At 44.0% G+C, this 26891-nt stretch overlaps 2 protein-coding genes across 3 annotated transcripts in view; both read left to right on the forward strand.

Moving 5' to 3' along the window:
• The first annotated feature begins 4033 nt into the window (after positions 1-4033).
• LOC106637429 (lysozyme-like) lies at positions 4034-5665 on the forward strand. Of its 2 annotated transcripts, none has more exons than XM_014350211.2 (2): positions 4034-4122; positions 5019-5665. In XM_014350211.2, exon 2 carries the CDS (start codon positions 5020-5022, stop codon positions 5578-5580), a length of 561 nt encoding a protein of 186 aa, XP_014205697.2. In that variant the 5' UTR covers positions 4034-4122; position 5019; the 3' UTR covers positions 5581-5665. The 2 variants fall into 2 exon arrangements, with proteins under 2 accessions (XP_014205697.2, XP_014205706.2); XM_014350220.3 differs by lacking the exon at positions 4034-4122 and adding an exon at positions 4152-4260.
• Positions 5666-8026: 2361 nt separating this feature from the next.
• twz (BTB/POZ domain-containing protein twz) overlaps positions 8027-26891 on the forward strand; it is a 28420-nt gene continuing 9555 nt past the window's right edge. Inside the window, exons 1-2 of the mRNA XM_089592017.1 lie at positions 8027-8164; positions 26592-26678. Coding sequence (XP_089448143.1) covers positions 26650-26678 — 29 coding nt within the window. The 5' untranslated portion in view covers positions 8027-8164; positions 26592-26649. The remainder of the gene's footprint in view (positions 8165-26591; positions 26679-26891) is intronic.

Here is a 26891-nt window from a genome sequence, read left to right on the forward strand (position 1 = left end):
GTTCGCGGGCACCCATACACATCCCATGGACCCAAGGGTCCGGCGGCCCTGCACGACCCGTGCAACGACGCGTGGGCTCGTATACGTTTAACCTCCACCCCTTCCGAGGCGCAAAGTCGATCACCCACGCATCCGTGGCCCGAACGCGCATTACCATACGCTATGAATCATTTTGAGGAGATGAGCCGGTCCACCACCCCCACCCCACCCCCTTCGTTTTTTCGCCCCCCGGGCCCGTCTCTCTCGCTCGCTCGGCTCTTCTCACGCGCCCACCCCGCTTTCGACTAGCTCTCTCTCTCTCTTTCTCTTTCTCTCGCGGCTCTTCCTCTCCTCCTTTCGTCTCGTTTGCCGCGTGAGACACTTGTGCCGGTGAACGAGCGAACAATGAAAAAGCGCCGCTCCCCTTGGCTCTTTATTACGGCTGATGGAGTGTGTGTGTGTGTACCTCGGGTGTTTTCTTCTTTTCTCTGTGAATTTGCGTTTTACGTGTATACACATTATACGGGTACCTATATACATTTTTCATACATCGAAATTGTGCAGTAATTGCGAGTAAAAATTGAAAAAAAAAAAAAAAAAATTTATTCGAGAGAAAAATCTTTTTAAGCTTGCATCAGTCTAAAAAGAGGAGCATTACGAGAGAGGGAGAACAAGAAAACAAAAAGAGTATACCTTGAGAAAGAAAGGCCCGCGATCGACTCCCATAGTAAATGGCCGTGGGATGCGCTTAGGGCCCAAACTCCCATATCATCCTCCTCCTCCCATATCCGTGAACCTACGTGTGCTAAAAGAGCCCGAGAGCCGCCTCCTCTTTTTTCGTCAATGGCAGCGCTGTACGCTTATTAGGTCGACGTTTTCGCTGCGAGGGGGTAACGAAAGAGAGGCGCACGAGAGGGTCTGTACGCGAAGGATGAACTTCGCGTGACAGGGCTATGGGTTGTTTTTTTTAATTTTTTATTATTATTTTCAACCACGAGATAAAGAAAAAAATAGGAAAAAAAGAGAACTTTTTTGTAAAAATAACTTTTAAATGTATGCCGAGTTGTTGGTATCCGTACAAACAACAAAAAAAAAACAAAAGCTAACGTAACGGAGCCTCTTTAAAAGCTCAGCTTCTGAAAAAGAAACCATCAGCTGCCTTGAAAAAAAAAGAAAAGAAAAATTGTAGCAGCTAGTCGAGTTCCTGCGCGTATGAAATTACAGGCTACTCGGGCCCGGAGAAAGAGAGAGAGAGAGATAAGATAAAAGGAAGGAACACGATCCATTTGCTCATCACAGCTTATATATATATACTCATGTTGGAGCATTGGCGAGTGCTGGAGAGAGAGAAAGAGAGGGGTGTAGGGGAGGCTGACGAGCCGGTGACTACCGAGATACGCGGGCTCTTAATTAATCACCAGATCGTAATTAGTAACGTATACCCGGCTGCTCAACCAATACCGGCGAGTGGTGTAAGTAAAGGGACGTATAATATGCTCGTGCAAAATTCAATGAGGCCGGCTTATCCACCGACGCACAAATGGTAGGGAGGGGGGGGGGGAGACAAAGGATACCGATATCATGTGCGTATCGGTATATGAATGGATATTAATTACCGGCCTTTACTATATTCCATATAGGCCTTTTTAACTCTCGTATATACTTGCTTTATTTGCGGTGTACATCTACGTGCAGTATCGGAGGCATGGGGGGAACATTGCGTTGAGAGGAGCGGTACGAAGGGTGAAAGTCAAGCTAAATTAATCGCGCGGAGGGATATAGCTGTCTGGCACCACCGATTTGCATAACGTTCAATAGTACTATCGATCGGCTGGGCGCAGAGTAATGCAGAAAAGCGTGCGAGTGCCGGCAGCAATTTTCGAATTATTAGCAGTAAAATAAAAAATGATTGTCGAGTCGGACGGTGGTGCCGCGAAAAGTCATCGTTGGCTGTCGAAACGGCTCTCCTCGAATAAGCCTCGGTTCATCGATTTTGCGCGCCGGCGGGATCGACAAAGTTCGTGACTAAACGAGCGATGTACGTATGTATGTTTTTGGGCCGTTGAAAAATAAAAAAATACTATTCCGAGATGATTCCTTTGTGATAATCACTTTTTTTTTAGCTCTTGTCTGCTTTTGTGGTTATTGCTTTTCCCCCCAATAACCCAAACACCCAACTAAATTAAACTGGATGATGATGATGATGCGGGTGCGGTATTTGCGCAGAGAAAATTAATAGCCGGTGCAACGGGTAAATAACAGTACACCTACGCGCTATTTCATCAAAGAGTGAAGTTTTGCTGGCCATCGACCACGACCACGAGTACATATATACAAGGGATGAAGCTATACATAATCGAGCTTATTTAACTCGCACCGCGTAAAAACACGTGAGTTGGCGTGTAAAATCTATTACCCGCACCATTACTGGCGAATAAGTGAGCATCTCTTATCTCCTTTGCGACCGCAGACCCCAGTACTGCGAAAACAATCGAGCTGACCTGCGCTGCAGCCGCAGCACAGTTAATCCCAATATCTTTCGTGCGCAAACACTCGTAAAAACAATTACGGTACGGACCCAAACTCGCTCTGTGTAACCGGTGCGATGGAACCAAAAAAAAGGTGGGGGGGCGGGAGAGAAGAGGGATAAATGAAAAGGGGGTGTTTGAGCCGCGGAGGAGGGGGAAAAGAAGGAGGATCCGGGAGGGGTGTCCTCCGCCCGCGGCTGCGACGCGACCCGCTTCAAAGTCACGTATTTACGCGACGGCGGTGGTGTTGGCGACGTATGTATATCCCTCTCTGTGTCGTATATTATGTACGAAACGAAAGGATGCACTCCGAAGCAGTTGCTCTCGCGGTTCTTGGAAAACGGGGAGGAGGAAGGGACAGAGGGAAAATGAGCGCCCCCGCGAAATAGCTACGAGAGTATTTGTGAGATTTTGACTGTGCGTTGTATAAAACATTTTTTTTTTTTTTCAACTACTCTATACGGTAAAGCTACGTTTCAGAGCCTAACGTGAATCATTACTGCCCTGTACAACTATGATTAAAATAATGTACGTATGCACGCAAATTCAAGGGGACAAAGGGAAAGGTGCGCACTTAAAAATATACCTATAGGTATACGTGGAAGCCCCGCAGCCTCATTTCTCTTCTTCCTCCTCCTTCGCTTTCGCGGACTGTGTCTCTCTCTCTGTCTCCCCCGGGGCAACTTGTGCCCGCTATATTTTCTCTCTGTATATATAATGTACTCGCACATGTAGCGCGGGAGGATACGAAAAACATCGCATTATTTTCTTCTATGTCTCCTTCTCGCGCTTGTAAACAATTTTTTATACGTATAAACGAGTGAAAAAGAGAGAGAGATAGATAGATACACGCTTACCTTTGAGGGGGAAGTCCTCAGAGATGTATTTTTTTTTTTCGTCATTACGAACACTTTGTAATCACGTTAGTTTTTCGTTGGTTTTTGCTTGTTTCTGGATTTTTTCCGACAACCAAAACCCTCACTCTTTGGGTTTTGTTGCGATTCGTACGAAAAATATTCTTATCAAGTTCACGTGCTGGTGATATTGAAGATACGGTATTGAGAAAAAATTAGACTTTACAAGCATTTTATCGTAGTTGATAACCAAGCGATTTTTATCTCGCGTCGGATCGATGAGATTAAATGTGTACGATTACGTATACACATGTGTTTTTAATAATTGATGATTGCAACTTAGTTTCCGCGCAATTAACCAACGTTTCACTGGAAATAATTTTTTTTACAATATATTGTGTACTTGGTAAGTAACAAAATTTTATCATAAATTTTATAAGTATTAATTTGATCGCACGTACGCAATTATCCAAATCAGCATCACGCAGATGTTGAAAAAATTATAAAGTTGACAAGACTTTGTTATAACAGAGCAGATCAAAGCTCGAGTTTCTCTCTCTCTTCCCCCTTTCTCTCTGCTACCTGCGGTAGCGGGGATATTGCTAAGTTAGACAATTTATTATTTGTCAGATTTATCGGTGCGTATAAATTGATTTGCCTTATATGAGAGACTTGCAATCTGCGAGTATATAGCGATTGTTGCTGCCGAGAGTGCCCAAGCGATACCGTCCTCCGTACTTCAGTGATTACGCGAGCTTCGTGTAAGTTGTTTGTCGAAATAGACATATTTTTTTTTTTTTTACTCTGTAAAGCGGTGAAGTATGATGTGCTAATTTTTATTTTAGTAGTGCCAAGTGGTTATTGAAATTATTTGAATATAATACACCAGTGACAAGTCGGTAAGGAGTACGTAGAGAAAGGGCAAGTTAAAGTGTCGATAGTTGTAGAAATTATCACTACAAAGAACAGTTGTGGTTTTTCTCGATATCATTTGCACGCTTGAATAAGTGAGTTTAAGTTATTAATTAGTTGTTTTTTACCTATTCAAATTCATGAACTAAATCTCGAAAGTGTGTTACTTCAAGTGAAGTCTTGAAAAACGAAAAGCATTAACTTGAATATAGTGTTAAACTCGATTTTTCACAATATTGGTCAAGTCTTTTGTTTTATAGTAAAAAAATGAAGATAATAAGTTTGTTCTCTTGCGTTGACAAGTATAAGTACGCGATAAGGGTACCATTGATGGATGATGGAAATGAGATATAACCTTTTTTACGTAGTTTGAATTGAAAAAAGAAAAGTTTTTATCTCTTCTTAAGTATGTGTTTAAAGCGTTTACAACACTTCATATTGAAAAGTTTAAGTCAATTTTCAAAAAAGTATCTCACACACGCATATCGTGGGATATAATAATGGGGTGAACTCTGTCGAGTGGCAAAAAGCTTAGACTTCAACTTAACTCTTATATACATGTGTAAAGTAAGCGAAAGAAATTTCGGATTGACGTAACGAAAAGCTTCAAGTTAATCACGGTAAAGGTAGATTTCAACGCTCGACTTGACGAAAAACTGAATTCCACGTGTACAGTTACTCTTTGAAACCTCCTATCCCGGTGACCACGTGACACATAGTCAACATAATTAATTTTTTTTTCCAGCATGGGACCCTCGGTCGGAAGATCAGCGCGGCTGGTAGCACTGGCGTGGTGTCTCCTCTTCGTCGTCTCCCGGCAGCCAAGCTCGGCCCGCATCCTGAAAAAATGCGACGCCGCGAGCGAGCTCCGCCGGTCGAAGGTGATCAACAAGTCGTTCATCGCCCACCTGGTCTGCGTGATGCAGCACGAGAGCAAATTCAACACCTCGCTGATACGGGGCCCGGGCAGCAAGTCCAGCTACTCGTACGGCGTCTTCCAGATAAGCAGCGACAAGTGGTGCAGCCGTTACCGCGTCGGCGGCGAGTGCCAGAAAAAATGCGACGACTTTGCCAACGACGACATCCAGGACGACATCGTATGCGCCGACAAGATCTTCAAGATGGAGGGGCTCAAGCACTGGCCCGGCTGGGAGAGGAACTGCAAAAACGGCCCCTTGCCGAACTTGAACGACTGCAAGGCCACCAGGACTAAGGAGGACGAAGACGAGGACTATTTTCCGGTGGACGAGCCGGAGGACGAGGACTACGCCGAGGAGCTGAGACTTATGTTTCGTTCGTTGCTCTAACCGAGCGGTCTCTGTGAAAATTATTCGTGTACGAGCTTGGCGAGCCAAAGAATATTGAAATACATGTATACAACCGATACTTGTACCCTAAAGCGTTTTTATCTCCCCTACGGAGGAAAAAAAGGCCCCAAAATTCCCACTTTTCCTCGGGTCACCTACTTATTTCCGAATGAAAACGAGCGGGGTATCGGTAAGTCGAAATATTAGGCTCCCGCAATCGTCCGTTCCCACAGCCGATCGGCTCACGATTCAGCGCGAGTCTCGAAAAAGCACCGACTAGCGGTGAATGCCTGTATACGATGGCTTTCGGCAACAACTCGATTCACGATTGCCTGCGTGAGTTTAGTAGCCGATCGAACCGGGATGTACGTGACGATGCCGATCGCGCGCGCACGAGCCCGCCACGGAACGTAACCGTGCCGATGTTCTATACCCAGGGTTATATAGACGGTTTCGTGGCCTAGTTTCATTTCGTCACTCTCTTTGTTTCAGGTGAACGGGATACTTCAATAATCCGACATTATCGAGAATCATTGCACTGTCGATCCAATTGTTTTTCACCCTACATTGGTTTTTCTCGTTCAAAAGAGCACCACATGGATTTGGTTGTTCGTAACCGCGATGCGTTTTATAAAAAAAAAAAAAAAAAAAAAAAAAACCGCGTAGCTCGGCACATGTTATATACTTGGTTGTGCAGAGATGCGGCCAATATACCTCCGTCTCTCTGCGCGTGTACACGTAAGCCCAAGAGGGTCACTCGTCCCTGACGAAATGCCCGGTAAGCCCGTCGATTTTCGCCCGCAGCGAGAGAGGAGACAACGACGACGGCGACGTGTATATACATACCTACAAGTACACACGGAGAATCGGCTTGGAAAGGCTCCCGAGGCGCCGTCGAACGATGTTGTTGGCCGTGGACGTCTTTGCCCGGGGCTACCCCCATTCTCTCTCTCTCTCCCCTTCAACTCCGCGTGTAACACCACGCTACTCTCCTCCACGTATATTTATTTATAAACATATATAGGCATACAATAAATTCTCATGGTTTGTATTCCAACTTTTTTGTTGTGCCCATCTCCTCGCAATTTTCCTTTTTTTTTTGTTTCGTACCAGCCACGCGTCCCTCGTCCACACAGAGTTCTTCTCTCTCTGATTTCTTTTGACACTCCACGCAGAGAGAGAGACAGCTAATATTGAACCAAGAATAATTTTTAATCACCACAAACAACAACAATGGAAAAACAAAAGAAACGCGCATCGCGGAATATATGTGTTATATCTTATCGCGTGGCAGATAAGATCGAATTCGAACGGTGCGAGCTCCAACGGCACCGATAAGCCGATGTGGAAAATAAAACGGAGGGAAAACAACAAAATGCGTAGGTTCACCGAGCGCAGCGTTCCTATATACTCTCGACTGCAAGCTGAGCACCTGAAACAAATAAGTACATCGCACCCCTCCCTCTATACAGTACCTGTGTACAGTGCATGTATATGCATACGGACGCAGAGCTACAAACTTTGCCCGAAGCTCTGATGCGAGGGTATATATATGTACATATAGCACACCATCTGTCTGGGTGCAGCCGGTGGCCAAATGTATCAAAACGAGAGCCGCGCCAGCTCGGCGTCGCTTTACAACCCTTTACGTACACACACACCAAATACCAATAATCATTTATTCGTGCTCCTTCTTCTTTTACATTTTCTTTCTCCATTATCCTCGCATGCCCCCCGCAACAAAGAAGCGCGGTCGAGCCCTCGGCACTTGACGCTTATATATATATTTTTTTTCACGCGTTTCTCTCTGCTTGGCTGTTTTGATTTCCGCAGCTTTTTCTTTCTTGCAAGCTCTTTTACATTGGGGCACACTGCATCATCAATTACATTGTCCCATCGCCTCTGTCAAACTGCACGTTTACGTGTTGTCGAGCAGTATTCGCTTGGGGGAGAAAAGAAAAACAATAGTAAGATCGTTGTCAAAAAGCTCGCAAGCTCTATCGTGTATCCATACACACACACGTGGTCGTCCTCAATGGCACGGGCGCGCGCCTTCTTCCTTGCTGAGCGCTTATACACTCCTCGCAGCAGCCGAACACGGGCCAATAGGAGGCCTCGCGCTTGCGCGGCCCGACTTTCCATTATACGTGTATACTGCATACACGACACGGTTGGCGCGCTCCTATGGCTCAAACACCCGACTTCTTTGGCCCCTCAGTCCGCGTCGAGCCATCACCTCGCGCGCTCCACCTTTCTCCTCCTCCTCGTGTGCGTGTACGTCCTGTTGAGTTTGTCTATTGCCGTATATACACCATCCTTTTGCTCGTACGATATAAAAGGGTTGATTAACATCCGGATATTTGGTCCTGCTTTGGAAAAAACTCGGTTGGGTGTACTGTATGGACCGGGTGTGCGAGAACGAGTGCAGGAGGTAAACGATCGGATTAGTCGTCAAAATTGAAGGACTAGTGAAAACAGAGCCGGGGGTCGTTGTCAGGAGCTTGGATTGGCTCAGGAGGAGTTTGACGACGAGCAACGTGGACGTGCGCAGAGCCATCAACCTGGAGCCCACGTGCCAGAAACGGTGAGTGTTGAGCTTTTCACCGAAGCTTTTTTTTTTTTTTTTTTTTTTTTTTTTTTTTTTTTTTTTTCTTTCTACTACTTGATATCTTGCTTGTTCCGAGAAACCACAAAAATTCGAGCTGTTGACGATCGAAGTCTCTCAAAGTGGTATGCCACGATAAAAAAAACAAATGAGGCGTAAATTATTCCTGTTTTTTTGGATAGTACTTGTTCTACGTAGTCGTGCACTGTGAGATTGTATCGAGTTTCCCAATTGATGATTAGATTTGATTTTACCGAGTTGTATTGGCTAACGGAGATCGAACGGTGATACGGTCGATCGATAAAAGCTTGGGTATCACAACGAAGCGTACGTAGAATTTGTTTCGAGGTATCTTTTACCAGCACAAACAAGCGGGGCTAGATAAAAAATAGTAAAAACATTCCTTTTACGTGCGTTTAATCGAAAAGTACCTCGTGATGAAAAATAGATAACTTGCGTTTGTTATTTTAATGCAGGTGGGTGCTAATGGGTATATATGGTGATTTTATTTTTTCTTTTCTTTTGTCAGTCCCGAGTAAGTGCGGGGAAAGAGGAAACATCAATCGGTAAAAAATCGATCCAAGTATATATTTTAGGTACTTATCAATTGTGACAAAATACGTTGCACCCGTTTTGCCGTTGGATATAATAAAAGAGCGAATATTTGATGAAAAGCATAGATAATATAACATGATCACGGTGCAACGTCAAATCCGTACACTTAATAATGTTGAAAGGAGCAAAGGTTGCAAAAATATGAAGATTGACGAGTGGCTAAGTAGTAAAAAAGCGGCTTTGAATGACGATGGCCAATTAACTGTGTATTCCAAACTGCACATGAGGTATATATGTATGTACTTCAGCCACACTCGTACGCGAGAGAATGAAAGAAAATGACGTTCCATGGCACACACACCAATCAGCCCCGTAATTTAACAAAAGTACGCGATACCTCACCGCTAATGACGGACCCTTTTGGCGCTTGAAATTTCGTTTCTGGAATCGACAATGGCGCACACCTGATGTATACTTACCGCACCCGTACGTACAAACGCGCAGAGAGGGAGGGAGCAATGGCTGCACAAAGATTTTCGCAACGCACCGCCCCGAGCCAATTACTCGAAGCGCAGGAAGATACTGCATGTGTGTGCCTTTGGCTCGGGCGTACCGAGAGGCTGCGGGGGGGGGGTGATACACAGAGGAAGAAAGACGGGAGCGAAGAAGAAAAGGGGCGAGTATACGCGTACAAATGGTTCGAGACAGGCGGCAGGGTAAAGAGGGGGTAAAAAAAAAAAAGAACAACAAAACAATCGTACAGAAGTACATGCCAGAAGGGAGCTGCGAGCGCCGAGGGGGGGGAATTGGATTAGTTTTTCGAGCAAACGATCGGCCTTGTTTAATCGAGGGTGGCAGTGGATTCGTCGAGCGAATCAAACGGGACTAAGTAATTTCCACTTGGCGTCGTTGTCAAAGGGTTACGCGATGAAAACGATCCCGGCACGCAAAGTTGTTGTAAACAGCTTATACGATACGATTTACTATCTCCTCTCACCACCCCAAAAAACTTTTTTTCCATTATAGGAATATAATTCCGCTAATCTAATATAATCCGTGTCGGAACAACAATTAACGCATGACCATCAAAGAAGATCCCGCTGGAGCAGAGTTTTAAATCCGCAAGGAGTGGGAGGAGCCTATTAGTACGCCATGGACACTTAACGCCGAAAAAAAAAAAAGAGGAAATACCTCGACTGGTATAGCGGAGCCATTGGAAAAAAAACCGGCACGCGTATAACGGTACGACCCCCCATCCCACGGATCGGCCACCGACTTAATTACCTCCGCGAGCGCGCACCTCTGTATCCCCCTTCCTTACCCCCCTGTACATGCTTGGTGCCCGTCTGACGGATTTATTACCAGATCAGAGAGTCCACCAGTACGGGGGACCGCGTCGTCTTCATATTTTCCCTGCAATTACGGCCGATCGTCGTCGTCGTCGATCGAAAATATATGAATAATCATGACGCACGGGCTTTGAGTTACGCGCATACTCGCATATACATATATAATAAATACTCTCCTCCTCGAGTGTCATCTTTGCAAACATATGCATGTATGGGAATGTAGGTGATGGGGGGCAGCCGAGATGGGACACGGGGGAGAGTTTAATGCCACGCGCGTGTATGCTTACGCACCGTATATAAGATGTGGTTGAAGCTGGATTTTTTTTTTTTTTTTTTTTTTTTTTTTTTTTTTTGACACGGAAGCACGTGCCGGGTAGGTGATTGCTTTTGAAAGCCGAGTGTCGTTAAACTACCATCCTGAGGTATGTGCAGGAGTAACAGTTTTGCTAGGTTTTTTCATGCTTATGATTTAGAAGGGATACACGTGTAATAATCCTTGATATAGTGTGGTTGGAAGGGATCGAATTTGTAGTATTTCGATGAATAATTAGTTTCCGATAGGGGAATATCGATTGAGAAGTAAAACGAAAAAAATTGCCGGTAGCAATCAAAAACCCAATTAAAACCCATCGAGCGGCCAAGCGAATACTCTAACGTAGGTACCATAAAGGAGATCATTTGCACCGTAAACATGCACAGGAAGGACCCAACTGCATCGTCAGATCGATATATGCATGTACGTATGCGTTTGCAGAGAGAGGAAGAGAAATGCAAGAAGGAGATCGTTAATTCAATTAGAAAACGAGTGTGCGCTCAAGTATCTCTAGGCTCGATTTTATGGCCAGTGTAGGTACGTTGTATAGTAATTACCACTCGGGACTCTAATGAAGAGAGATCGTCAATAAAATGCGGAAATGGGGACGTTTTATCTAATGTATTGCAGTGCTATACAGTATACACGAGAGACTATATACTCGGTAAGGAATTGTAAGCGATAGTTCATGGAAAATCGGCCGATTTATCGCGATCCAAGTTTGATAACTGTAGACCCGAGTTTGTAAAAAGTGTGACATGAAACAAATTTTTTTTTTTGTATACGTGTATTTGGTGAAATTACTTTAAATCTATGCTTTTTTTTTTTTTTTTTTTTTTTTTTTTTTTTTTTTTTTCTTGTAAGTCAATATAAAAGAAATCTACTCCAATTTAACGGATAACCAATACCATCAAGTTCATAGTCTATTCGGCAAAGTCTAAAAGTATGGAAAACAATAAACTAGTGCACCCCTCACAATGTACTTTAAGGACTGTACTTTCAAAGCTCGTTTGAATGACTCGACTAAAAACATATTGTCATCGTGACAAATGTTTTCATACAGTTATCACCTCAACTCTGAAATGAAAATTTTGACCCACTCGCAGGAACCACCCCAAACTCTCACTTGCTCTCCAATACAAGTTTTTTGCGAAAACACGGGAAGCAAATTTTCCAAAAACAAAAAAAAACGCTCTAGGTTCTCTCCGGAGAGGAAATTTTTTTGTCCCCCGCAGCAGCAGCAGTGGTAAATCAAATTGTGCAACTTTGACAATTAGCGAGGAATCCTAACGAACCAATAAAGTCCCGGAGCATCGTAAAAAAGTGAAAAAGCAGCGAAGGCCGACAACAAGTAAAAAAAAAAGAAATGAAACGAAATCATCATCATCATGACGTCCTCAAGGAAGGAGGAGGAGAAGAAGGAAACGAAAGGAATGAGAGTGACGTAAGAAATTCGCCGCTCTGAGGCTATACGATACATACACAATACACACGGCGGCTGCTGCGGCTCTCTTTCCTCCTTTTCTCTCGAAAAGTTCGCATCCGCAAAGAGAGAGAGAAAGAGAGAGAGAGAGAGAGAGAGAGAGAGAGACGCAGACAGAAAAGCGCCAAAGGGTATAAGCGGAGCAACTGCAGCAAAAGAAAGACAGAGGAGGGAAACACCGACGCGAGCCCCCGGGGCCATCCTGGCATGCCCGCGGGGCCCACGAGTTCTCTATTCTCTCTCTTTCGGTCTGCAGCAGCCAGCCACGGTATATACACCTATATAGTATAGCCCGCTTCGGCGTAATTAGAACCGAGTGGCCCGAGGCTGTCGCAGCGGCAGCGTACGCTATACATACACACATATATGTAGAAGGTATACATATATATATATGTACCTCGCGGGGCGGCCCCGGGCTGACGAGTTTCTCTCGCTTCCTACCCTTATATACGGAACCGAAATTATTCATAAAGAGAGCAGAGTACGGGTGGAGCGAGGGGGGGGGGCGAAATTTACCCGCAAATATTTCATTTCCACGAGAGAATTACTCGCTGTATGTTATCCATGGATGTATGTATATGGATGATGGCGAACGCACGCACGGGAGATTCGGAAGAATTTCTTTGTGCCGTCGCGCACGTGTGTGTGTGTGTGTGTGTGTGTACCTGTTATATTTGGGGAGGAGAGGAGCGAGAGAGAGTCGAGTTTCGGGTGAGCGTTTGAGTTTTGTTCGCAGTTTTAGTGGTAGGGGTGGGGGTGGGGGTGGGCCCCGGGGAAACTGGGGCGATACGGTGCTGCGCCTCTTTCGAATTCACTTCCGGGCGCGGCTTTGACTTTTTGGGAGCGTATATTTATGAAAATGCGCCCATTTACCGTGAGCTATATTGTCGATTTACACAAGGAGCTTCCCTGCTATGTGGAACCAACTTATTTATATTATTTTTCAATAAAAGTGACGGTAGTGGAAACGGTTATTGTTTTTTTTTTTCATCTCGAGGAGACTCTCGAAAAGCAATAAATGCAAAAATGACCTTTACGCCAAGAGCAAACATATACGTACGTGTACAGTTGCGTGACACAGATTTTAATGGCTCAAGCGTAGGAGAAGAAAGGACATTTTCATGGATATGTCGAAAAATAAAGTGTTGCTATTCATCGATTCGAGTTTTTGCTCGACCGCGTCTTTTTCAAAATTCCTTTTTCCATATACCATGAATATTACTTCCGAAAAAAATAAAAACAAAAACAAAAACATTCGCTGAAACCTTTCTCGCATAAATAATCACCCATATACGCGAACTCATTTAACGATCCGTCCATATCCTCAGAAATTGATGGCCCCCACGGGTCTGTCACTCATGATTATTAATCAAGATCTCGAGGCGAGCCCGAAACCGACATTTGAAAAAAAAAATCTATAATCAACTCTCTTCCTCTCTCTCTTTTTTTTTCTATCAAAATCTAAAGAGCCATTCATTAGGACGCACTTGGCCCAGAGCGAAAAAACGTCATCCGCGGCTGACGTGCTCTCGATCCTTCCATTCGGAGCCCCAGCGTCGCCTATAATTAACGATGCATCGAGCGTTCGGCGATTACCTCGCGCTAGACACAAATAATACAAAAGAAAGTCGAACGGACGCGCCCGACTTGACTACACATACCACATATATATTTTATTTATAATACGTACAGTAAGGAGCGTCACTTGTATGGTATATCTATCAGGTTGCTGTGCCCGTGCCCGCATAAACCAACATGAATGTAATTAAATAGCGAGGAGTCCTTGTGGCAATTGACAACAGTATCAAACAAATTGAGAGCTGTACAATCATTGAAAAGGACAGGCGACCCAAACGGAGGAGCGAATGTAATCACCGAGATAGAATGTATAGGCACTGCGAGGTCAGTGTTAAAAACTTGCGGGTCTGTGTGATTTTCGTCTACGATACAGGTATGTTGACAATTAACGTCTCTCTAATGATTTGAAAGGAAATTCGAAAGTTGACAAATTTAAGCTGTAATATTTGCGAGCTGTACGTGCGTGTGGGGGGACAAAGTCTGAATTTTGATCTCGCGCGTATCTGTACATTCAAATTTGTTTTGGTATAGACCACCAGAATGTTGGTTTCATTGAACGGCACAGTTTAATTTATGCACAACGTGATGGTATAAATTTATTTTTAATGGCATGGATCTAATAGACGTTTGAAATAAATGAATTTGACACTCGAGTTGTAAATCATTCCCCAAATCATCAAAGTGGAACATCTAATGGAAAAACAAGTTATTTAATTCATGCAAAAAGTAATAAATATTTGCATTTTTTGCTAGAGCAAAAGTGCGATGCTTGGAAATGACGTGAATCATTTTATTTTTTTTTTTTTTTTTTACAAATTTGTTTGAAATTAGTGTACAAAAATATTTGAGCATTACATAAATTTTTTTTTTTTTTTCTAGAAAATAAAATTTATCCACCTTTGTACGAAACTATACTATTTTTTGTTGAACAATTATGATAAAAGGTTTTTTTTTACTTTAATCTATTACACTTTTTTTTTTTAATTTTTTCAAACCAACCCTGTTGATACCCTTACAATGATCAATAAGTAAATTACTCTGGAGATAATTTTGTTTTATTGCAGTATGCGAGTTATCATGATAAAGATTTGAAAACTTAGATAACCCGAGAGATTGTCATCGCCAACTATATAATAAACAACATACGAGAGATGGAGACGAACCTGCACATACTACCTATACGCACACAAGTCGAGACGAAGAGCTCGAGGCAATAAACAATCGTCTCTCTCTCAGATTTAGACCACGCGCATCGAGATGTATCTCCACTCATATAGTAGTAATACGTGCACAATGTAGGTAAACATCACCTTGCGATGAAAAAAATAAGTTATCAAAAAAAAAAAAAAAAGAGTCAAACTCACTGCGCCCACGTGTATACATACAGAAAAGTGACTATGCAGGGCTTCGAATCCGGTTATCGGTGCGATTGCTGTGGCGCAAAATTCTAAATATTTCGCTCAAAATAACACAGCTCGGCCCATAAATTACACGCGCAGTCCTGCCCCTCCTCTCCTATCTCTATGACAAACTGCTGCATGAACATACACACACGAATCCGCAATGTCTCCGAGCGCGCCCCGATACCGCATTATATAATAATAAGCAAAAAAAAAAGGAAAAAAAAAAAAAAAGAGAGAGAGATGGAGAAAATTTTGCGGGCGCTCGCTCTTTCTCTATACCTTCATACCAATAATCTAGCCGAGCGCGCAACACAATAGCCCCAGCGCAATTTCCCGGTGTATACACACACGCGCGCAAATCCATACGAGAGAGCAGTTTCTAACGCGCGTACACTTAAATCCACACAGTTACGGCACACGCAGCCTTGGGTGTGCACACTTACGGGAACCGATCGCCTCCATACTATATGTAACGCTCAGGGGTGCGGTGTACCGATCTCGGTTGGGCGGGTACCCTACGGCACACACGCCCGAGACCGAGCTTGATTACCACACCACGCTCATCCATCCTCATCCTGTTGTTTTATTTTTATTTTTTTTTTTTCTAAGGTCCCATTTTTCGCACTCTCGCGCGCGAGCGAAACGAGGCGCACCGTTACACGCGCTACTCTGCCGATCTACCAATGTGTCTCGCGAAATCCGCCGAGCACGCGATGAACCAACTTTTTTTTTCCCCCTTTGCCACATGCACTGCTGCGAATAAAATTTATACTTGCACGCCATGATCATTGCACCCACACCTCGAGTGGTAAATCCTGGACGAGTCCTGTCAAAATATCTTGGGGATGAGCCAGAATCCAGCAAAACATCAGAAAAACACACACATACACACACACACACTGCCAATTTGTTTGTCACAATTCGAACGATCGGCATGGATTTACAGCGGCATAAAACCAAACGCAAAATATTGAATCGAAAAGAAACGAGCTTACGCAAGCAACTGTTGTAAGTACACTCGACGCAGCTGGGCCAACATATATTATGTATGTAACAAACGTGAAATAATAAACGCTGCCCACGTGATTTACGGCACAATTACGCTATCGTTCGGCAATGATGCATATATACCTATAACCGTATAGTCTTACGGAACAAAGGACATTTTTCACCCACGGCTATATTGGTATTGGTCGTGCATCACAAAATAAATCGTTATCGAATTAAAGTCACCATATGGCAAACGACGAATGTGAACTGAAACTTGCTTAAAAAAGCAAAAGAAAAAAGACTCAATTCCACACACAAAGTAGAAGAACAACGAGGAGGTGAAAAATTTTCCAAGGGAAAAGGGATGGTGTTGGAAAAATCAGCTCGACACCTTCTTCGCGCGCACCGTGTCCATCATAAATCAAGGTGCAGATCCACGGCCTCGCTTTCGACCTCCTGAGGACGACGTGACTATACAGGCACAACAGCAACAACGTCCAACGATTTCGCCCACACATGGCCCTCCAGCAGTGGTATGGTCCTTATAGCCGTCTCGGGCTTGTATGTATACATAAAGTGTACGAGCTTCGAGAAAAAAAAAAAAAAAAAAAAAAAAAAAAAAAAGAGACCCCTGGAGGAGAGCGCGAATATTAATGCGAGCGCGTACACACATCAGTCAGTCAGTCAGTCAGTCAGTCAGTTAGTCAGTCACCCTCGAGCGCCACACACACACACACACACACACAGAATACAAGAGAATGAGGTATAGGAGCGGCGATCGGCTTTCTCGAAATTACATTCGACGGTGGATCTTTCTCCCTCGCTACTTTCGAGGGTGATTTATACGCACATGTATGTATACATCATACACCTATACGCGCGTTCTTTTTTTCTCTCTCTCTCTCTGTATCTGTATATCGCCTTGTTAATGAACGACGAGGGCCGGAGAAATCGGCCGCCGGCGGGTTGCACACACACACACCTGTTATCGGGGATGGGCTCACATTATGTGGTATCCACGAGGTTTGATTGTAACGCGATAATCACGTGGTATTGCCGGGGTGATGTGCTTACAATGTGCCTCCGATACGCGATCAAATGACTCCGGAGTGTGCCGTTGCGAATTTTACTCATTTGCTTGTGATTGTACGCGTTGTGTTTGTTTGGAAACGTCCCGAACGGACCATCGGCTATTGATGATGGTGATGATAACTGTCGGTGCGTTGGGTACAATTTCGTTATCTTTCGACGACGTCGCTTATTCATGCACATTACGTGTATTTTTCCAAATAATAAACTGTATCTATGAAAGTAACGATTGTGGATAAAAACACAGGGGATGTATATTATGAATTACTGCTGAAAGAGACTGAAACATTATCGGGAGGGTCACGACTGTAGTTTTGTAACAAACAACTGAGTTCGGTTACTTGAACGGAATCGGAAACTCGAGTGAACAAGTGAATAAAACTGTTTTTTTCTCACACAGATAACGTGTAAGTAACAGGTTTAAGTCCGAAAACTGTTTGCTATAGACCATTGGGCAATTCGCAGGTGAATTAAAATTATAATTGCGTGATTGTTCACCAATGACGACGCGTGCCAACGAATTGTTGCAATTAATTATCAAATCACGCAACCTCGTTGCCACCTATCCTTTTTTTCGTAGAGATAAAGCAAATATTCATAAAGCAACGATCGGCCCAGGGTATGTATATGGGCTTGCACGTGCACGCGGAAAATCAGGAAGCTCGAAGGTCTAATTGACTCGAGCGGAGGCCGGCTCGCGAGAGAAAAGAAAGATCGTTCGCGAGTTAATGGCGACTGGCGACGATGGGGGATGCACACTACGTATACGTGCCACATAAGCCGGATAGCGTCGATAAATTTACGAGCAGAGCATGTAACGCAGCGTGGGCGCCTGCCGAGTAATGCACGTGTGTGGTATACACACACACTGATCGAGGAAGAGAAGGGAGGGAGCGAAAAACCGGTTGACGGTGGCACGCTTACGCTGTTCGTGTTTCTGGTCGGACTCTCGTGCGCGTGAGCGTCTGGTGTGCATAAATTTTAAGTGAATTCAAAGTGGATGAATATTTCACTCGGCCCTGTGTGGGTGTCTTCTTCTTTTTTTTTTTTTTTTTCTTTTTTCCTTTTTCCTCTTTAATTTGACAAATATATTTTCATTAATAACCGACCGCGCCGAGACGCTCACGGTTTTGCAAACAGGATAGGCATTACGTCTCTGGACTTCATGCTACTCTATAGTCAGTATAGGTGGGCGCTTTTATTTTTCATTTCATTTGCCGTTTTTTTTTTCTTTTTCGTGTACTGTATACTCGAGAGAACAGAGATAAATTTTTTCATCACGAAAACCCAAGTACCGTGCGTATGCTTGATGTTTTTTTGTTCAAAGCACCTCATTTCGGCTCCAATTTAAAGTAACGCTCGACCTATACACATAGTGAGCGACCAAACGCTCCGAAGGGGGAAAAGGAACCCGAGCAAACTGCTGCTGGTGCTCAAAAGTACCAACACGTATTTGACATCCAGTTTAGCCGAAACCCATTCAAACCATGCCTCAGTGCTATGATCTCGCGCTTCGGGCCTCCCTTGGCACGGAAAAATCGGCTCGTTGTCCGCGGGTACCCATAACGATTTTCGCGCCACCGATGAAAAAGAGCACGTCGTACCGAGCAAACGACGACGACGTAACTAATGCGAGAGAAACAACCACAGCGGCAACCATCGAGCCAATGGCCCTCGTGACTGAGTCGACTCGAGAGAAAACGAGGTCCTTATTGGCTGCGATTTATTTCAATGCACTCGAGGTAGGTGGCAATAAAGGGTAAGTAAAGTAGAAACAGACAGGCCGGCTCATTGTAACCTATACACGTACTCGTGCGGAGGGGCCTCTTTGCGCACTCGTTCACGCGAGAGAATTTATACGCTCTAGAGGATCGGAGTGGGTAAAAATGTACACCTGGGTATCATTGAGTTCAACGGTGTTTGGAAGCGTTTCGTTTGGCCACAAGACTATGGATGCACGGATAACGGCGGGTTGGGGTAATTCAAGAGAAAGCCCATAAAATTACCAAGGATGGATTGTATGGGGTTTCCATAAGAGAGAAAAAAAAAAATAACCCGAGCGATATGAAAACGAGGGAAGCACACGATGCACGTGTATATAGGGAAAAAAGTGGAAAAAGAAGTGCAAACAGAGACGCGAAGAAAAAGAAAAGTAAAGCGAGCGAGTCGAGTCTCCAAGTGAGAGCCATTTCGTACTGTCAAAGGGTTTTTTTTTTTTTTTTTTTTTTTCTCGCGGAGAAAGAGACCGAGCGCGGTGTAATCAGTTGCGCGTCGCGCGAGAAAAAAAATCCTTTTTTTCGCGTACACGCGCGTTACGTGCCACAAAGATGGTGGTGGGAGATAAAAACGAGGGAGAAGAGGGGAAAAAAAAAAAAAAAGGCGTCTAAACCCGTTACAAGTGGGTGTATACTTAAACTTGCGAGCAAAGTCGCACCTGTACCGGTGTTTTTAGCGCGGGCGATAAACTCACTCTGGCAATTTTCCATAATTATCTCGCGATAACGAAAAGTTTAAAACAACAACAACAACAAGAGAGCAGCGTCAACAAGGGGCAAAGTACAACACAGGTAATTTTCCCGCATTAGCGACTTGTATTCAAGACAGCGCGAGCTCCCGTACGTTATATGTTAAACGTGCATGTGTACAAGAAAAAGGGTAGGGAGGGGGGAGGCTCGGGCAAACTTGATGATAAACGAGCGACGTCGGGTTAATTAGATCGGCGTCTTTTGTCTTGTATACATGTATACTGCATACTCTCGCGGAGTGCGATTATACATCACTAATAGGTTCGAAAATTCATTAGCGGAGATTAGAGACATTGCGTGGCGCCAAAGGGGAGTAAGAGCTCGTTGCGCAACCTCGCAATCAAAATATTCAAATGCGAGAGAAGGCATTCGTACGCGTGTATGGGCGAGCACTGAAAAACTCATGGCGCTTTCCTCGAGGTTTAATTAAAACGATTCCTGCACTGGCGTCGATGACGGAGGAAAAGAAAAGGACACACACACACACACACAGCTGCGCGGGTTCATTAATAAACATGGGAAATTTTGCGAGAGCAGACTTGCCGAAACAACAGACCGCGATGATGCTAATCGAGAAGTAAACGCGCGCTTGTGATTATATTGTGTAAGTACACACAGGCTGCGACAACAATAGGAGAGCCGTGCCCTTCCGCAACGAGAATCAGCGGAAAGGACCCATACATACAGATCCGCGAGTACGACAAGAGATAACACCTCGACGGTAACTGTACTTTTTGTGTGTATATATATATATATATATATATATATATATATATATATACCCATAGCCGTTCGGTACACCGTTTGGCTGTCCATTTTTTTTTTTTTTTTTTCCACGGAAAATGAAAAAAGTGAGATCGGCGCGCGTGTGAGCAAAGACTCCCTATACGGGCGTACAATTACGCTGAATAATTATCCTTTTCCTATACACGATATATAAAGCTAGCCGCGAGTTGATACCCGGCAAAAAGCTCCTCTGGTTTTAATCGTTGAAGGAGAGAGAGAGAGAGAGAGAGAAAGAATTTTCCCACGATTAATACATCGAAAGGATATGTATACCTGTACGTGCAAACGCAACGCGTTGTTCGATCTTTCGCGGCTGCGTTGCGCAAATGATCTGCACTAATGAAAAAGCAAAAATGACGGGCTTACGCACACACACACACACACGGCCTGCTCGAAGAGGGATATGTATACAAGTGCCCAACTGTTACGACACAATTATCGTGCGAATAACTTTGACGCACCCTCTTTTTCGTAGCAAAAAAAAAAAGAAAAAAAAAAATACTCTACTTCATCGAGAACGTTAACGTCCAACCAACTATATCTCCCGTGACCGTAACACTTCTTATCCGCAGGTATGGTTAACCGCAACGCGAGTTCTCGAGTGCAGAGGCGCGAGAGATGCGCGCCAAAGGCCCACGGGCGATGTGCATTTACAATCGGAGCAGCACCATTGCGTATACACGGGCACGCGCTTGTGTAATAATACCCTCTCGCTCGTTCTTCTATACTGTGCCTCGCGGTGCAACGGCCGAGGCGCGAAAAATCGGCTGCTGAAAAAAAAAAAAAAAAAAAAAAAAAGGAGCGCTCACTCGTTATCGTTACATTACAACGGCCACGTATCGCGTGCGCACGCGGCTCTGTGGGCTGGATTTACGAAGAGTCACGCGTTAACCGCCAACGCACAAGCTTTGATTTTGGAGAGGACTCATCGATTGGGTCTGGGGTTGGCCGATCGTCGATTTTACTAGCAGGAAATCAACGCGATAACAAACGATCTTCCCTTCTTTTTTTTTTTTTTTTTTTTTTCTTGCAAAACAGCGAGTGGGTGTATCGAGCTTTCGTACCCGTACGTGTGTGCACCAATGCATACGCGAGCGCTCACGATGAAATCCTGCTCCGTAGTGTAAATATATTTTATACGCGCGAGGTATCCCGATGTAATGGGGGAAATGAAAATTCTCCCTCCACCGAGCGGCAAATGTACACAACGAGAATTTCGATTTCGATGGGATAAATAAATACCGTGGGTGGCTCATCGCGGTTTCATCGTGTGATTTGATTGTTCGCAAAAAAAAGGCAAATGCAAACATCGAAGCAAGTGTGTACACAACATTTTCGGGCAAGTAGAGAACATGTAGGTAGATGCTCGTGATTGTCCATTAGCGCCGAAAGTCATGCGTCGTGTAACCGCGAAATGGTCCACGGATGTGCGGTCGATATCGCGGGACCGTGAGTACACTACAACCCCCCTTTTACGCTGAAACCACTGCGGGCACAATGCAATACCCGAAAATCATCATTTCCGGCCAAATAAACCGGCCGGGCGAAAGTACGTAGCCCAAGAGTTTCAAATTAAAATGTCCAGCCGGTCGTGGATGCGTGTACACACGCGTAAATGTATACAGGTGGAGCCTTCATTACATCTCACTTCATTACAAAGTGCAGCGCAGCGTAGCACTCGGTGGTATTTACTGGAGTTACACGCAAAATCAAAGCTGCCTTTGAGCAGGGGATCCCAATGAGTTGTATTTGACCGACCTCGACTCATTGGTTCGTGCGTGCGGCGATATGTTTGCACGACAGGCTGCATGTACGTTTCGACCAGGGAATTAATATATATTTTTAAAAATAAAAATTTTATACATCCAACAAGTAGCTGTGCACCTTTTTTTCGTTTTTACTGTACAAACGCGTTCGCAGAAAAATGAACTGTGTGAACAATTCATGTCAAAGGATATAGGTGGACAACTGTGTCTCCTGTATCGTTCAGTTTAATTGAAATCTCGTCTTTTGTACCGTTAAATTAATTACATCAGTTGACAATCGTTGGTCGAAAGGATGTATTATCACGAGAAAGAAGGAAAAAAGAAAATAAATCCAAACTACATGTAAAGAAGTCAACATCCGCGAACACAAGCAGCCTTTGACCAAATATTCGCTCGAGCGCAAAGACAGCTTTTCTCGGACGTGAAATATAAATCATTGGCAAGCGAAAGAAGAAAAAGTGTGTGGCCCAGACGGGCAACACGAGGCTGAGAAACCACGCGAACAAGAGTCGCTACACGCGATTTTTTTTTTTTTTTTTTTTTTTTCCCTGTAGAAAGGAAGAAGGAGAAAATCTGCATGAGCTCGCGCGTGTGGCCGTATCACGTCTTAGCCAACGAGGTTCGATAATATTACAACAGTGAAAAGGTAAATCGTGCACAAGAGAGAGCCTATACCTGCGTTTCATTAATTTGATACCAAACGAGCGTGCATGTTGAAAATCACACCGAATATCGGTGATGGTATGTTTGAAGAACAGATAACGTGCAAAGTGAGTGTGTATACTTTACCAAAGTTCAAAGTAGTCGCGAGGGCAAAGTCCTTGTTTTACCTGAAACAGAAAAAGGTCCAAACAAAATTAGAATTTACAAATGGGCTAAATTCATGAAAATTCAACATTTAGAGGACGCGAGTAAGTATACACATTTGGTGGATTATATAGGCAATAGACTAAAGATTTTCGCAGTGCACGGGGTATAAACACGATGGAAAGGGGCAGTGTTGTTGTGAGTCTACATCGACCGTACGATGTAAAGGCAATATAAAATGTAGAAACCAGAGCAGTCAAGCCGCCATGGATTAAATTTAAAAAAAAAACCCTGCTTTCTTTTATGCTAATGCAATTAATAACAAAACCTAAAGACTCGTAGAGCACGAAAATTTTACGATCCTGCACCTGATATACGTAGCTATGCACTGTACATGGTATAGCAGCAATACATCTAAATTAAAAGACACGCGACGAACAAGATTCGTTTATTTTGATATGCACCCACGTCTCGCGCGCGTGTGTATTATAGGCAGGTTGTGCGGTAGCAATAGGAGAAAGCTCCAATGGCTCGCGTCGATAATTTAAACGGTGATAGATCGAGCTGCGGCCGCGTGTAAAATGCACTAGCTCCATACCAGACTCTACTTCTTCCAAGAGTGAAAAAATGCATGTCGTTTCCAATGCAAGGGGAAATGTTACGTGTACGTGCGCGCGACACTGCAACCCAGAGAGATCCGGAGCTGGATACTGTTTCGATGAAGCTTTTTTTTCACACGAGCCGATTTTTTTTTTGCTGAATTTCGTGCAACATTTGCTGCCACCTTTTGACAATTAACTCCCTAATCTCAACAAATGCTGTTTTACTTTTATGCGTATACCGATACGTTTCAGTTTCAGACAAAATTTCTATGTCGGTGGTATAAAAACTTATCTGCGAAACCAAAAACATTTCAAGACAAAAGGTAAAATCACGAGTACCTAATCAGCCAGGTTTATACCATTTAAGAAAAAAAAGGCTCCATTGACGATCAACTTTATACAAAAATCTTTTTTTTTTTGCCATCATTCAGGTCCCAGAGCAGGTCTCGATACACGCGCTTTTGTTTTTAGATCGTCTCGTTATTCAGAGAATAGGAGGGAAACAAAAAAGAGACAACAACCCCTCTATACTTGGACGCACCAGCGCAACTATTGAAACAGCACAGCAGCTCCACGCGCCGCCAGCGACTGTGCAAAAACACGCGGAGGCGCGAGAAAGTCTCCTCCAGCTCGGGTGGTGTTTCTTCCTCGAGCGAATTTTATTTTGAGAGTATACAGCCAACACGTTGATATTTTTCATTTGTCCCCAGCTGCCGTTGCGTGCACGGGTCACAAAAGGTTGGATGTTAGGGGGATTTTTCCTGAAACGGCGCATTGAACCCTGTATTTTAAGAGATGCCGCGCGGAAAACCATCAACGTGAGCAGTTTTAGGCGTTGCTGGTCATCATCGGCATAAAAACGATCAAATTGAATTTTTTTTCTTCGTTTGCGACGGCCGTTCCAACTTTGCGCCAGTAGTCACAGCCGCGATCGATCAGACAAACGAATGAAAAGACCACCCGCGCGGGACTACATAATTAATTTAGCCGACTCAATTAATCGATTTCCCAGTTGTACGGCAATCAATTAGCCGAGCGAAAAACAAAAACAAAAATAAACGGTGAAAACGCAGTGCGTACACCGCGGCGGCGGTGGCGGTAGTAAGTAGTCACAGCCGAGTATGGCCAGACACGCGCCCGAATGATTATTTTCCAAACGCGCGTTCGGTGTGATTACTGTGTACGCTCTCCACGTGCGTTGTTGCGCAATTTTATTTTATTTTTTGCTACTTTTTCCAAATTGCTCATAATGGCTGTACACACACGCGTGTACATTTATTGCACGTGTTTCGCATTAGGTTGCGCAAGAGATAATAATGATGTTTGCCCGCGTTGCGCAAGAAAATAATATATATCGAAGCGAATTATGGTGTCATTACAGTCGTCATTGCACTAATGTACGAGACGTGGTGGATCGATGGGGTTCGCCGTTAGATTTAGAAACTCGTTAACGACGGGCAATACGACATTTCTTGCACCCCAAACGCGTTATTGGAAGATGAAAATCGAGAAAAATGTCCTCATCTCTTTTTTTTACGGCAAACACTTTGTTTCAAGTATTTGAATCTAAAATGGAAGAGAAAAAAAAAAGATCCAACAGATCGATAGCCCAACTTTTATCCCTCCCTCAACCGTAAAACAAGGTTGGCAATTGCGATGAAAAGTATACAAGTATAGGCGCGTGGCGAAGCTCGAGAAAACCCACGCAGAGCCAACGTACGTGTAATACCAAGGTACAAAGTCCGGGGAGCATAGGTATAAGTATTCACGTGCAACCAAAAACAAAGGAGACTCTCTCGAAACAAGTATATATACACATTGCAACAAAAGAAGAACAACTCGGCTGTATGTACGTGCACACACGAGCGCGGGAGGGGAAAAAGTTGGAGGAAATAAAAATTGGCTCTGAAACCTAGAGTAATACCTATACGTGTTTATAGTGGCTCTATCGAGGGGTATTATAATATACCATATATGCTCGCGTGTAAATCTAAATACACACGTATAGGTACAAGGTATACATGTAAATGCAGGAAGAGAAGGAACATGAAGAGCGAGAGAGACTAGACAAGTGCATCATATCGGTATACATGCAAGCACACATGTATATATCTGCGCGTCCATCGCACACGTAGCTCCGAAGAGATTCAAGAGAGAGAGAGGGAGAGAGCAACTTGCCCCAGAACGTACACGGTCCCTCGGGGCCCTACACGGCGAGGGTACACGCCTCTTTCTTTGGCGGAGAGGGTAAGGTAGGACTCGCCAGAGCCCAGGGCAGAATCTGCACCTCCTCTCGCTACGGGGTCCCACCGCCGTATCCGCGCGATCGTTATAGAGCCGGAGAGGCGCTCCTCACCGTATACGTATGTATATATGCGTTTTTAGCGCATTATCTCTTGGCATCGCGCATGTGTATACGTGTCGCTCTTTTCTTTTTTTTTTTTTTCGCTCTCGTTCTCTGGTGCGTTCGTTCGACGATATTACGTGATTGTCGATTGATCTCTGTTGCATCATTGGGCTGGGTCTCCACTTTTTTTTCCCCCATGGGATGGAACTCGTGACTCTAGAGAGCTGAATACGATAACGTACAACCCGTAATGTAAACGACAAAATTACAGAGTTTGGGACAAATCTAACGAAAACCTTAGTGGGTATCAGTTACAAGTCAAATATACACGCACAATTTACGTGCCATCTCGTAGAGCAGCCGTGCTTGCAACAATTTAAATGAGCCCATGAATTTCTACCACGAGAAATTGTTGGCTTGTTCATTTTTGCCTCCCCATTCACTGTTTGAGAATGGACGCGCGCACACGCAAACTCTTGCTGGGCCGCAGTATTATTTTATGCATACTCACTCGTTATTTTTCAAGTTTCAATAGAGGAGTTGAATTATTATTATTACTGTGGTTTCCGAGCGAACACGGGTCTATTGTTTACAAAAATTCGTTACGTACATTTCATTCGTTAACTATTATTTATGTTTATGCGTTATAACATGAAAACCTCGAGTCATTATATCCCAAAAGTTGAATGTTGGTAGAAAAATTAAAAAAAAAAAAAAAAAGAATGAAGCATTCACCTAAAACGATGATGACGTTGATAATATGAATAAAGACGATGAACGTGCAGGGCAAATAAACGGTAACTTTGATTGCAGGCGGAAATGTGAGGCCGACGGGAAGGATGCGAAGGCAGAGCTCACGGCGCAGCGCAATATGTTCCCCAGCGCTCAAATTAAAATGAGGTTGGTATCATCAACGTGGTATTTACAGCGGCACCTCGCGCCCGGCAAATGTTTACCGAAAACCCATCAAAATTGCCCGTCTCCGCTACGTACAACATATATTATTCCCGAGACGACGCTTTTTGTTGGGCTTTCATTCCTTTGACTGCTAAAACATGCACACATATTAAATAAGCAATGTTGGGACATTTTTTAAATTAAAAAAAAAAAAAA

This window comes from Copidosoma floridanum, unplaced genomic scaffold (assembly GCF_036245765.1).
Source record: "Copidosoma floridanum isolate Cflo_tuat_1 unplaced genomic scaffold, Cflo_Japanese_pri ptg000014l, whole genome shotgun sequence".
NCBI lineage: Eukaryota > Metazoa > Arthropoda > Insecta > Hymenoptera > Encyrtidae > Copidosoma > Copidosoma floridanum.

What these genes read in the sequence shown, in the direction of transcription:
- LOC106637429 (XM_014350211.2), top strand. Translation starts at nt 5,020, where the DNA reads ATGGGACCCTCGGTCGGAAGATCAGCGCGGCTGGTAGCACTGGCGTGG.